Below are 13,721 nucleotides of genomic sequence, written 5' to 3' on the forward strand. Positions count from 1 at the left end.
ACACATTCCAAGTTTTTCTTGATGTTTCACAGTACACAAATATACAGCATACTACTTGTATTGGGAATATTTGAGTATTTTTTTTTTTGTCATCCTTGCAGACACACAGTTATGTTGCTGGATATATCAAAGCATCCCTAAAGAATACATGAAAATTCCTGGTACATCTGGCAAGACGGAGTATGATGTAACAAGAATAAAGTATTTCTCGAAGCCCATTGGAATGGTCTTTTGGAACCAGATTCACTGTTCAAGATACAAAATTAAAAGGAGGACAGAAATTATGTAAAGGGAAGGGGAAAAAAATGAACTGAAAAGACAGAACTGCTAGTGCTATTACATTCTACTTCAGTGATTTGAATTGTTTTAGTGCAAATCTGCTTGTCTGCTAAAACCTCTGCAGCACACTCGACATATGCATTCCTTGATTTCTAGTATAAAAGCTGAATAAATCAAGGAAATTGGCCTTCATACCTTTGAGCCAGTTTTCCCATAAACTTTCTATATCTACTGGTTCAACTATTTTAATCCTCTGATCAAGTTCTCTTTCAAGGAAGTCCCTTTAAAATCTCTTTTTAAATAGAAAACAAGAGACTTCAAGGTAGCTATAACATGCCAGTTGTTCACCATCTGGCCATACACCTTGATTTTCTTTTCACCTTTAACTAGGATTTGGACCCCTAATGTTTAAAGGAAAGTGGTTTTGTTATTTTTTTTTAGCACCCATTCTCTCCCCATTTTAGGCCAATACAACCCCAAATTACAAGATTTATATTGGATTACTCCTCTCTGTTGTTTGGTAGTATCATGCTCTCTTCCAGTTTCCCTGGGTTTTATTTGTGTGGACGTGTCTCTTCATTTTTTTCTACCCCCCCATATTTCCCCTCCAAAAGTTATAGCAAGTCACAGAACACTGTGCACATACCACTGCTAATACTTTCTATAGTTTCACATGTAACAAAATAGGCATACTTGATCATCGAAACTCTTTTAAAGATAAATCATTATACTGGCAAACATTTTGATGTAACTGGTTGACAATTCTCAGTAGACTATGATGTAATTGAATACAAATGTTCAGAGTATTTAAATCCTGTAATCTTCTGTAACAATTGCAAAGATCCCAGCAGCATAATATGCAAAACTCTTACCAGAGTAAGTAACCGCTGTTGTACTGTATGTTGCACTTTGAGTATAGGATGGAACAACAGTAGCTGCAGCTGCTACTGGCTGCACAGTAGAGGATACTGGATATATAGAAAACGTAGTTGTTGCTGGACTTGGGGTTGCAGGTTTTATAGCTGTCACTTGTCGCGTTTGTTGAGCTTGAGTATATTGAGTTGCCCCTTGGCTATATCCTGCTTTTGGAGCTAAATATAGAAAACAGAAGTATACAAACTTAGATAGGCTTTAGTTGAATGCAGTGTAAACCATATTAAGTAATGCTTAATACCTAATAAAATTCTGTGAATTAAATATAACAAGGGGAGGTGGTTTTTTTGGTTAGTTCCTTTATTACTATTATTACTATTTTTAACAGTCATGGTTACACATTGTGCAATTGTGTAACACACAACTGTGTAATTATGTCTTAGGTCACATTAGTAAGCCTCAGATTTATTTATTTATTTTTACTACGCTGTCATGTTCTCAAATGACCTTCTCATTCAGTGGTTTTACTCAGTGGAATATACTCAGCCAAAGAACATCTAAACCTTTATATTACTTCTCACTAATGTAAAAAAAAAATACACTTAGTAGCAGCCATGATACCAATAATTAAAGAACTACATATATCATTAAGTAACCACAGAATTACAAATAAAGTCTATCCAAATTATCATACGAACCCATCATTGACTATTTGTACCTAGTTCAGCAAACTTTCTAGACAAATCAGCATAGTGTTTGCTTAGAAGTATGTTTTGTGTGCATTTAATAACAATCCAAAACTCAAAGATAGTTGCTTACAGCAATGTCCCAGTAACGTTCAAGTTCTAGATGCAGCATATACTTCTACATATTGGCGAGAACTACATTAGAAAACTAACAAAAAAAATCTAGGTAATGTGTTATGTTCAAAGACATATTTTTAAGGCATTAATGTATTACCCATACTATATAATAACAGGAGCTGGAAGGATGCAACCCACCTGTCTGGTAGTATGATTCAGCTACTGAAGGTTGAGGCTGGGCAGCAGCAGCCACAGCCGCAGCAGTTGCTGTTGGCTGTTGATAGTATTGTTTGCTGTCATAAGCTACAGCTGGGGCAGTAGATCGAACATATGAGTAGGAATCCTAAAAATTAAAAAAAAAAGAAAAAAGAAAATAGTAATTTTCTCCTTAAAATAAGGTATCTGGAGTAATAAAGATCATTAGAGAGTCAAAAATAAAAAAACAGATTTCCTGCTAGTCTATACTAAAGGAGATATTTAATATATATATATTTATAGAGACAATATTTGTAGATACATGCATTAAAGAAATTAAATTATTAAATTTGTTCACAAATAGTTCCATACAAAAGACAATCCTGATAATTTCAGACTGAATATAGAAATTAACCTCACGTTTCTAAATCACTTTCCCTTCCACACTATTTTTGTAACTGAAAAGCAACTACTTTCTGTAGTTTTTTTCATAGGGACTATATCAAATTCCTAAAATATATGAAGGTAAAAACAACACTGATCTCCACAAAATGTGATTTCCATAAACAAAATAGTCACATGGTTAAAAACATCACCATATATTTGCCTTTAAAATCCCATAATCAAGAATATTTTTTCTTGGTTGTATTTTTTAGAATATGGAAGTGACACTTTTCAAGCTTTCTTCTTTTTTTGACATATCAACTGTTCCATGAGGGAACCATAACTAGTCTAGAAGGGCAAGGCAAATAGTCCATTCAACATGGCCAAAACTCAGAAGATGGTAAGTAAGCTTAGAAGAGGTGATCCTGGAAACCACTATATGCACGTATGTATATTTTCTCATCCTTACCATATTTATGGTAAAGTGTGACTAACCAACTGACTAGTGGGTAGCAACACATGAACTACATTAGCTGAAGTCTACTGACACATGAAATTTCTTTTCAGTTCCAAGAAATATAACAATACTTTCTTCCATCCAACTCCATAAAATGGAATTGCTTTTCTCTTTAATTTAGGTGACCCTCTTATCTGAATAAATCTTGTAACTGACTACCTTAATGACCTTGTGAGTATACACCCAACTGGAAGGACTCCTAGGTTGTATGTACAATGCTTTACCCTATCTAACAAATTCTGAAAACTGGACAAAGAATCTGGTAACACAGAACAACACTACCATTCTTTTAAACAAACAAAACTACTAATGAGAATTTATATAACGCCTTGATAGTTTTATAACTAATATATTAAGGAGATATTACATGGGACATACTATTTCAACATCCTCTGCCTCATTAGTAAATGCAAATTTTAAATGAGCCATGTCACAAAATCTGTAGAATTCCTGTGCATAAACACACCAGCTTAGAAATATCCACTGAAGACTTGGACTAATTAATGCTAATCTAGAAAAAACACTGTTAAAAATACAAATAAAGCTCACATTTCCAATGGAAAACTACCTGGCCACGTAAAACCCCCACACTTTCTACATCTAAACTGCCCGATCTAAACCAATGAGCTAGGGTATTGATGTGCTTATACACCTGTATTTTGTGAATCTAGACAGACAGGAAAAATTGCAACTTCTAACTCTCTTCTAAAAACTGAACAGGAGTAAACACGTATGTTATGAAGTCCCAAGATGACCTCTGCAGACTGAACTATTCCAGCTGCGAAACTGATAAAGCACTCTGATTTATACTGCATGTTTATTTATTCATTAACTGAGGAGGAATATGATTCAGTAAAAGGCTGCTGTCATACTATGTTTAAGCCACTGCAAGAATGGGAAATTGTTTGAGGTACCAATAAACCACTCCTCACAGCCTTGTGTCATCGCACCTTTACCTCTTGCACTGACACCACAACTGTGCAGAGGCAAACAGATTTAACTCAGCTTGTCAATCCCATGGAAAGATCCTCCTTTTTTCATTGGTTATTTTTCTACGGGATCCTTTTCCTGAACTAACCCATCTGAATGCTGACAACTTCTGGACTCAACATAAGGAAGTGTCAACAGAAAACAGGGAAAGATGAAAATAGAGAAACAGTTCCTTTTTGTGGCAGTCTGTAGTCACACAAGGTTAGGCAGTGACCTCGCTAGTGCAGAGAGGAAAAAGGGTGCTTTCTCTCCTATTGCAATCTTCTGTCCTCGTTTGCTGCTGCAACTCCTGTGGCACCCACGAATCTGATGAGAGACCAATTTCTACCTCCCACTGAAAAATTTTATTGAAACATTTCTGCCAGCTAAGTCAGTTCCATGACCTGATTTAACACATGGTACTTGAACATTTAGGCTAGCCAGGACAGCACTACTTTTCTCAGCAGCAGTTCACAAAATCACTTGGAGGTAAATGTCAGTTCACTATTGTATGAACGTCTTAGATCTCACAGTAGTACTGCTGATAATTCTCTATGTGGGCCACGGGACTGCAGTCACTTCACACAATCAGTTTTAGTTGCTGAGTAATTTGTGTTGTACTCATGCTGTGATTCACAGAAGGAAAAAAATACAAATACATTCTCTTCATCACAGGCCTCTTCTTTTTAACACGTAATTTAAAAACCATTTTTTAACATGTAATTTAAAAACCATTAAACACAATATTATTTTTTTTAACATACCTGGTAATTCTGTGTAGTGACAGGAGGTGGGGGTGGTGGAGCTTCTTGTTGCCTCTGTGTGTAACCATAATCTGTAGCTGTGTGTGCTGTTGGGTAGCCTCCATATGCAGCAGCTGTTGCAGCAGCTGCGACAGCTACTGGAGCAGGCCTGGCTACTGCAACCGTAGCTGCTGCTGGGGCATAGGCTGCAGTAACCGTGTGAGCAGCAACTGGGGCCTGGTGGACAGTGTAGCTAGCAACTGTGGTTGGATGGGAATAGGCTACACCCGAAGCAGGCTGCTGGCTACATGGGAGAAAGACAGTAAGTAAATAATTAGATTAATTCAACATATTAAGCTCACACGTAAACATTTCAAAATCCTGGATTTGATCAATACTTGTCTGTTCTACAAACAAAACAGGAATGGCTATCTACCTATGTATACACTTCAATGGCTAGTATTACCTCTTTTCCACTCTCTCAAAAAAAATAAACAATACTATATTATTTTGAAGTTTCTGTGGATATAGAAGGATCAAGTGGCTGATTACTTTCTTCTTAGAGAAGGTTTGTGTGTTGGTTTTGTGGTTGTTTTTTTTTCTGAAGCAGTGGAACAGAAGTCTTTCACTCAATGTTTTAAACCATTATCTTTTCATATCTGACAAGTTTGTAAGTGCTTCATTAGTTCTTCAATAAAACCACCTGTCAAATTAAGAAAAGTACTACTTTTCTATGACAGCTCATTATTGACCTGCACTTGCCCGATGTTTTTCAGTAAATCATATTAAAGGTATGAGCTTTTAAAGACTTCCATGAAAATCAGCTCAGAACTCTAATAGTTAAGGCAGACACACCTCAAAACATACCTCTAATATCAGGCTTTTCCCACTAAAGTTTAGAATTATAAAATACTGGCCACACTTGCACAGGAATACACTGCCTCACCACATGAAGCATCATCAAAAGACAGCCAAATCAAGCAAGAAGACTGCCACCAGAGTTCTGGCAATCCTCCAGGCACACGCTGTGCCTAATGTGCCTTTCTAATATTTGCAGGTAGGACATTAATGTGCCTCTATTTACTAAGAATGAGTAATTACTAACTGTGGAAACAGAAAATTAATAATAGGTTTAATTATTTTAACAGAAACTGATGTTACTTACTTCTGCACCCATTATGATTAAAAGCTTACAATAGTGGTTTTGCTTTTTAAACAAATAAAACAAATTGGGCAAAATATCATTATCTGGAACAATAATATGAAATGGGGATTCAGTGGTTATTCTGATTTTTTTGTACATTTCTAGTACAGTCCAATAATATTTAAGAATCTATATAGGGTTTTACATCTCCATAGAACTACCACAAGCTAATTCAAACTCAATTTCATGTCCATCGAGGAGATAATAGCCACTATTTTAAATAAAATAGAAACTATATTTACTTGAAAGAAAACTGGTGACAAAGCGGAATTGAAAAATGGTTATATTCAAAACCAAAAAGAACAAAAAGTCACAACAGTTTTTTCCAAAAGACAGCAATGTTCTCCCTGACATAACTACCAGAAACAAAGCACATTTGTGCTGTAGCAATTTTTGCTAAAAAAATTTCCGTAACTCCCTTGTGTTTAGTAATTAAAAATAAAATAAAACTGTCATTCAATTAGAGCAGAACACATTGATTTTAACATATTAAAAAGCCATTTTTATGGCAGAAACACACAGAGAAAATTTTATTACTACTGGACTTCCATGTCTGGACTCTACCTTCTTTCTCCACCATAGTCCCCTGACATTTCATTTGTTAAAAGACCATTTACAGTACATCCAAACTCAACGCAGTTGTGGGTTGTACTCACAATTATATTTCATTTTATTTTCAGCTTCTTAGCATTAACAGTGGAAGGGTGAGACCTAAAATACTTTGGTGTAGCTCCTACCACCGCTTGAAACAATTCCTCCTACCTGATCTACATAGGTAGGGCCTTTGTTTTGTAAGCACATGGTCAGAAATCAGACTGTGTCAGAACACTCATGAAGACTATTTTAAGATAGTAAAAGTGAATTATAATCTATAAAATTAGGCTGCAGTATCTATGTACGTAGTAGCACAAAAGTGTAAAATATTCACAAGTTCTGAGGTAATTGTATTACATTGGGAAAACAGGCAGCCTTACACTTTCACTTGGACTTCACCTGAACTCATCAACAGTCCAATATTGACAACAAAGGGTCAGTCTTGCTCCACCCCAGCCTCCTTCTCGCTCTTCCCTCCTCCCATATTCCAGATCTGGCCATGCCATATTCCATCCCTTGGGCTATTTCTGCTGTTCATTACTCTAGCAGAAAAGTACAAGATTTTTTTAAATTTTTTTTCCCCTTGGCCCAGTTTCTGACATGGTAGAACGGTTAGAAACATTGGAGCTCACAGAGCAGTCTGACTGCCAGAACTGACGTGAGGCATATGTATGGAAAAAAAAAAAACAACTTGGAGGGGGAGACAAGAAAGGGGCCTGCCAAGGAAGAAAAATTGGCTCTTCCAGTTTCATGAAATCATGCCCAAATTGCTATCACAAAATAGTATCACAGAGTCACAGAATTTCGAACCATTAGGGTTCGAAAAGACCTCCAAGACCATCTGGTCCCACCATCTCCCTACCCCCAATGTCACCCACATGTCCCCAGTCACCACGTCCAAGCTTTCCCTGAACACCCCCAGGGACGGTGACGCCACCACCTCCCTGGGCAACCCGTCCCAGTGCCTGGCTGCTCTTTCTGAGCAGAAATGGCTCCTCATTTCCAACCTGAACCTCCCCTGGTGCAAGTCGAGGCCAATCCCCCTTGTCCTAGTAACAGCACTACAGTGCTCACACCACATTATGTGGTAACACTATCAGCCAGTTTATCAAAGAAAATGCTTTTATTCTCAGAAATACATGATTAAAGCTACCTGACAGTTTTCTGTATTCAACAGTGTAAAGAGATTGTGATGGTAATATTAACAAGATTCTACTCAGTCTCACTTCTTTGTTATGTTTTGTATTAAATTTCCTTATCATGGTATAGAATTAACAGCCCCAATCATTTGATTTCTAAGGCCAGTACAGTTCTATCACCATTTTTACTTTAGCAAACCTGTTCCCCTCGCTTCTGCAACAACATGCAGAGCTAGTGATCGAGTTTGCAAGATTACAAGAAAAATATTCTAGAACTGGCTGCTTCTTCCTTTTTGAAAGAACTACTCATCATTACAGAAGTTCACACAATCGTTTCCAAATGTACAAGCTTCCTTTTTCTCCTCAGGTCCATACTGAAAACCTTTTAACATTTAAGATGACCAGACTCTTCCATGTAATTATACCTGTATTTAAAGATTTTTGTGGCAACTTTGTCACTTGACTTACAAGAGGTTTTATCCTTGTTCAGGGACAAGCGTCAACAACTTAACTCCTCTCAGACTATTTGGTCAGACCCCCTGTTCTACCTGTCTTTCTTGCAATGCATCTTTGCACCTATTTACTACCTACTCATCTTTTGTGGCTATGGATGGCATCAATTCAGATGACGGTTCAGCTGTGCTTGCTACCCAGTGCTTTCTTTCCAGTCTGGCTTTCTCAAACAAGCTTCTTGTAAAGCTACCCATGTATTGACATTACTTTCCTCACGTCAAACTCTAAGATGACATGCCATACTGAAGTAAATACTAAATAACAATCAACCAAACCGTGGATAACTCCAGTGTAATTATTCCTATTTGACAATCACTCTTCTAATAACCACCCCTACCAGCACGTCTCTACAATTATTTTATTAATCTCTACATTAAGTAATAGTTTTCCATACTGCACCTCATCAAGTATTTCAACTTAGTCCCAATAAACAAGACCCAAAGACTTGGGCATGTGATCAAGTTATTAGAGCCAACAATGAATATGCCAGCTGAGCTATGGTAACAAAACACGTGCGTGTTCTTCAATACAACAAAGAAAGTAATTCAGTTTAGCTTAATCATCCAACACAGTGGGAAAAAGTTGAACTAAATTCCTCCGTATGTTCTATGGGCTAAGAACATGCACACAATTACTGCAGCACAGCTAACACAAACAAATTCAATGCTCTGTTAACCTAGCCAGTTTTCTGTGCAGGTCAAATCTTTCCTTGACCAAAATAAATTCTCACGTCCTTATAAGCATCTCTGAATTTGGAGTTTCACTGAGACCAACTGACTTCACTAAATGGACAAAGCTTAAAAACACTAAATAATTCAGATTGAAACAAACCTTCGGAAATCATCTCTGCTAATTCTACACTCAAAGCACAGCTATTTTTGAAGTTAAATTATGTTTCTCAGGGTTTTCTCTAGTCAATTTCTGATTATTTCCAGGAAAGCAAAGGAGTGTTAGATGAACATTTACTTAAAGTAAATCCAGCTTGTGGCCACTCAATTCAAGGTAACTTCATATTACAATTCTTACAGTGTTTTATCTTACTCTAAGAACAAAATCAAAATAAACATAATTCTTTAAGTTATTAGTAAAGGACTTTAAAGAATTTTAAAGGAATTTTAATTCAAAATGTATTTTCAATTCATGCCAACCTATTTCTTTAGTTGACTGTAACAGCAACAGTGCTTCCCCACCAAGCTCACTTCCATTTCTCTTTTCTAGGAACAATGCACATTAATCAGTAAGAATCTTCCAGTTCAGATTTCACTTTATTTTCACTATCCCAGCCACAGCCAGTTTACAGTCTACACTTAGCGCTAAAGTCATCTGCTCCAGTCAATTTCAGTCAACTTTAATATGTCATTTCCAGCAACATACTGAATTTACTGTCTTTCCCTTCCTGCCCTAAACTGCTACTATGCATATTTGTATTTCCCCATGCTCTTTGCTCATTACTGCCAAATAAACCTGCTTCTTTTCAAATTTTACACCCCACACTATACCTAGTTTGCTCTTATCTTCCATAACATACCTAAGAAACCTTGAGATTGAGAATGAAATCTATATTCATAATTATTGAACTACAGTGAGTGAGAAAAGTATTTTTTGTATGAAAAAAAAATCATTGACTCAATCTTTGAAGAACATCTATACTAGTTTCTACTGGCATTAATGTTGGAAAATACTAATAAAATCTTTCTGATGTGTTAGTATCAGGGAAAAAGTACCACATATGAAATACCACTATGACATTAGACCTCGTAGATAAGACTCTGCAGTGAGCTGTGACCACACATCTTTTTCCACATAAAACTCCAATCCCGTATCAACTTGATATTCTGAGGGGTAAAGGGATGCACTGTCCTGCAATCTTGCAAAAATCCATCCCAGAGCTAAGGCCACTGCAGAAGTTAGCCTTGTCCACATTGCTGTATGAACTTCTTTCACGAAGTCAAAGAAAGTTTTCCCAAGATAGATGCATGTTTTGCTTTTATACTTTGCAAGCTGGACTTAAGACCATGACTGCAGCTGCAGTGTTAGTATCAGCATTTGGTATTGTGTATACCCAGATCTTTGATTCTCAACCTGCATAACATAGAAAACTTTTCCATGTTAAAATTTTAAGAATCCCAGAAAGGCTGAGGTTGGAAGGGACCTCTGGAGGACATGGGTTCCAAACCCCTGCTGGGACACCAAGAGCAGGATGCCCAGCTGTCCAAATGTGAAGACCACCAAAGAGAGAAACTCTACAACCTCTCTGGGCAACCTGTGCCAGAGCTGTCACCCGCACTGCAGAGAAGTGCTTTCTGATGCTCAGAGGGAACCTCCTTCATCTTGGTGGCCCACCAAGGTTGCTCTCAGTTGGGCTCTTTTCAGTATGTCCATGCCTCTCACGTACTGAGGAGTGAAGAACCAGCCAGGCACAGTACTCAAGGTGTAGCCACACCAAAACTAAATAAAGGGGAAGGATCATCTTCTCCTGACTTGCTAGCAAGACTTTGCCTAATGCAGCCAAGAACTCCATTAGCCTTCTTCACAGCAAGGGCACATTGCTAACTCATGTTCAACTCATGCTGCTGACTCATGTCAACCAGGACCCCTAGGTCCTATTCTGCAAAACTGCCCCCCAGCAGGACTTTGTGATTCTCCTTGTTGAACTCCATCAAATCCTTGTCAGCCCACATCTCCAGGCTGTTGAGGTCCCTCTGGATGGCTGCATGGTCCTCTGGTGAGCAGACCACTCCTCCAGTTTGTATCCCCTGCACATTTACTGAGGATGTACTCTACCCCATTGTCCAGATTGGGAAGGAAGACGTTAAACAAGACTGGACCCACTCCAAAACACATAAGCATTGAAGAGTTATGAGGGCCCAATTCTAGACTGTGAAATCTGCTAAGCTACAGTATAGCTTAAAAAGATATATGTTTTTTTAAATATAAATAAATAAGTGTGCTTGTAGGTAGAAAATTCCTGCCTGAACACTTACATTTGGTTAAGTTGAATTAAAACACCACCAACAGAAGGCTCACATTCTGAGAACAAACTCCTGAAATCCGCTGTTCTGTTGGGTAGTTTTATTCCCCTTTTCAAAAAAAAAAAAATATTCAAGAAACGATTCAAAGACTCTTCCGTGCTGCACAAAAATCTTCACCAAGGAAACTGCAGCAGTGTTTTTGATACAGAAGAAGAAATATGGTCTCTAGAAGTGTGTTTTTTTTTTTCTCCATTTTGAAAGTCCTTATTTCTTTCTCCACATGATGGTAGAACACTTCAAATTATTTTAGATCAGAAACTAGCCAGGAAGAAGATGTTGCTGATCAGTAGCAATTAATGAAGAATTGGTGTCCACTTAGCAAAACACTATTGTCCAGTTCCAAAATAATAAAAGTTGATCTACTTTAAATAGCTATATAATAAAGATTTGCAAGTGAGTAGTATCCTTCCACAAAAAAACAAGCTTAGATGGGAACTTTTAACTGTTAGATCTAATACAGCAGACCCCCCCCTCTTGTTAGTTACTTTTGTAAATGAACACTGATGGAAGGCTTGGATTTCCTGTGATTTATCTGCCTAACAATGACAGAGAATTAAGAGCACTTACATTTAAGAAACAAATATTAAATCCTCTTCTGGAGTACAATTTGCTCTTGCCCTTTTCCAGATATTGGCCTTCTCTATTAAAAATAATTGAGGCTTTGCTAAAAAATTACACTGAAAGTAGAAAGCTTTATTTATTTAATGCTTTCTTTTTTTTATTAATATCAAGCAAATGTAACACGTGGATATAATGCTGTCTATTTTACCAGATAACTTCAGGAGACTTGAGATTATAAGATACTTTATTTTCCTCATTAGGATGTCTGTGGAGTAAACCATGCATTAAGAAACTTAATATGGAATCTTTTGCTATTATTGCCAGAGGAATTAACTTTCAAAAGAACACAGAATTTCTACACAGGGTATGCAGCATGTGAAAGGTAACAGAAAGGATATTACAAAAAAAGGCTCCCTATAAGCCTTGTGTTTCACCACACAAACTTATTTAACTTAAAAATGAATTACAGCTCACATGCACATAAGACCATAGAATATAAAAATGCTGATCTCCTGTGCATGTGTACGAACAACCAATACAAGAATTTTAACTCTGCTGCTATTCCAGCTTGGTTTAGAGCATTGTAAACTCTTCCTAGAGGCAAAGGACATTCTTGTATTTTCATTTTTAGCATTCTGAAGAGTGCTATTTGGACAGAGATTTTAGAGTAAGTCTAAAACCAATTGTCTCAACCCAAATTACCAGCTTCCTCACAAACAACTTTACTATGTTTATTCCGTATTTTTTCATTTAAATAAGTGATTTACATGACATCTTAGCACAACATTTGAACTACTCAAACATAATTTTAAAAATACAAATATCATAGAATCATAGAATCACAGAATATCCTGAGTTGGAAGGGACCCTTAAGGATCATCAAGTCCAACTCTTGACACCACACAGGTCTACCCAAAAGTTCAGACCATGTGACTAAGTGCACAGTCCAATCTCTTCTTAAATTCAGACAGGCTCGGTGCAGTGACCACTTCCCTGGGGAGCCTGTTCCAGTGTGCAACCACCCTCTCTGTGAAGAACCCCCTCCTGATGTCAAGCCTAAATTTCCCCTGCCTCAGCTTAACCCCGTTCCCGCGGGTCCTGTCGCTGGTGTTAATGGAGAAAAGGTCTCCTGCCTCTCGACACCCCCTTACGAGGAAGTTGTAGACTGTGATGAGGTCTCCCCTCAGCCTCCTCTTCTCCAGGCTGAACAGGCCCAGTGCCCTCAGCCGTTCCTCGTACGTCTTCCCCTCCAGGCCTTTCACCATCTTCGTAGCCCTCCTCTGGACACTCTCCAACAGTTTCATGTCCTTTTTATACTGTGGTGCCCAGAACTGCACGCAGTACTCAAGGTGAGGCCGCACCAGCGCAGAGTAGAGCGGGACAATCACCTCCCTTGACCTACTAGCGATGCCGTGCTTGATGCACCCCAGGACACGGTTGGCCCTCCTGGCTGCCAGGGCACACTGCTGGCTCATATTCAACTTGCTGTCTACCACGACCCCCAGATCCCTCTCTTCTAGGCTGCTCTCCAGCGTCTCATCACCCAGTCTGTACGTGCAGCCAGGGTTTCCCCGTCCCAGGTGCAGGACCCGGCACTTGCTCTTATTGAACTTCATGCGGTTGGTGATCGCCCAGCTCTCCAACCTATCCAGATCCCTCTGCAAGGCCTTTCCACCCTCAACAGAGTCCACAACTCCTCCAAGTTTGGTGTCATCAGCAAACTTGCTCAAAATACCTTCTATTCCTACATCCAGATCGTTTATAAAAATATTGAAAAGTACCGGCCCTAAAATGGAGCCTTGAGGGACCCCACTGGTGACCGCCCGCCAGCCTGACGCAGCCCCATTTACCATAACCCTTTGGGCCCTGCCCGTTAGCCAATTGCTCACCCATCGTATGATGTTTTTATTTAGCT

The 13,721-nt window shown here is 38.3% G+C and overlaps 1 protein-coding gene and 1 non-coding gene across 4 annotated transcripts in view; both read right to left on the bottom strand.

Moving 5' to 3' along the window:
* The window catches only part of ZFR (zinc finger RNA binding protein), a 49,123-nt gene that overhangs the window by 27,916 nt on the left and 7,486 nt on the right, over positions 1-13,721 (bottom strand). For all 3 annotated transcript variants that reach the window (XR_005261611.2, XM_038170358.2, XM_038170357.2), the window contains exons 3-5: positions 4,785-5,067; positions 2,154-2,298; positions 1,152-1,370 (exon numbers count right to left, since the gene is read on the bottom strand). Coding sequence is in view for 2 of the 3 variants with exons in the window: in XM_038170358.2 (XP_038026286.1) it covers positions 1,152-1,370; positions 2,154-2,298; positions 4,785-5,067 (647 nt within the window). In the remaining variant the exon portion in view is untranslated. The remainder of the gene's footprint in view (positions 1-1,151; positions 1,371-2,153; positions 2,299-4,784; positions 5,068-13,721) is intronic.
* Positions 7,815-7,951, bottom strand: LOC113840423 (small nucleolar RNA SNORA66). The gene has a single exon (XR_003493252.2). It is a non-coding gene; the product is annotated as a small nucleolar RNA SNORA66 (small nucleolar RNA).

This window comes from Anas platyrhynchos, chromosome Z, assembly GCF_047663525.1.
Source record: "Anas platyrhynchos isolate ZD024472 breed Pekin duck chromosome Z, IASCAAS_PekinDuck_T2T, whole genome shotgun sequence".
Classification (NCBI taxonomy): domain Eukaryota; kingdom Metazoa; phylum Chordata; class Aves; order Anseriformes; family Anatidae; genus Anas; species Anas platyrhynchos.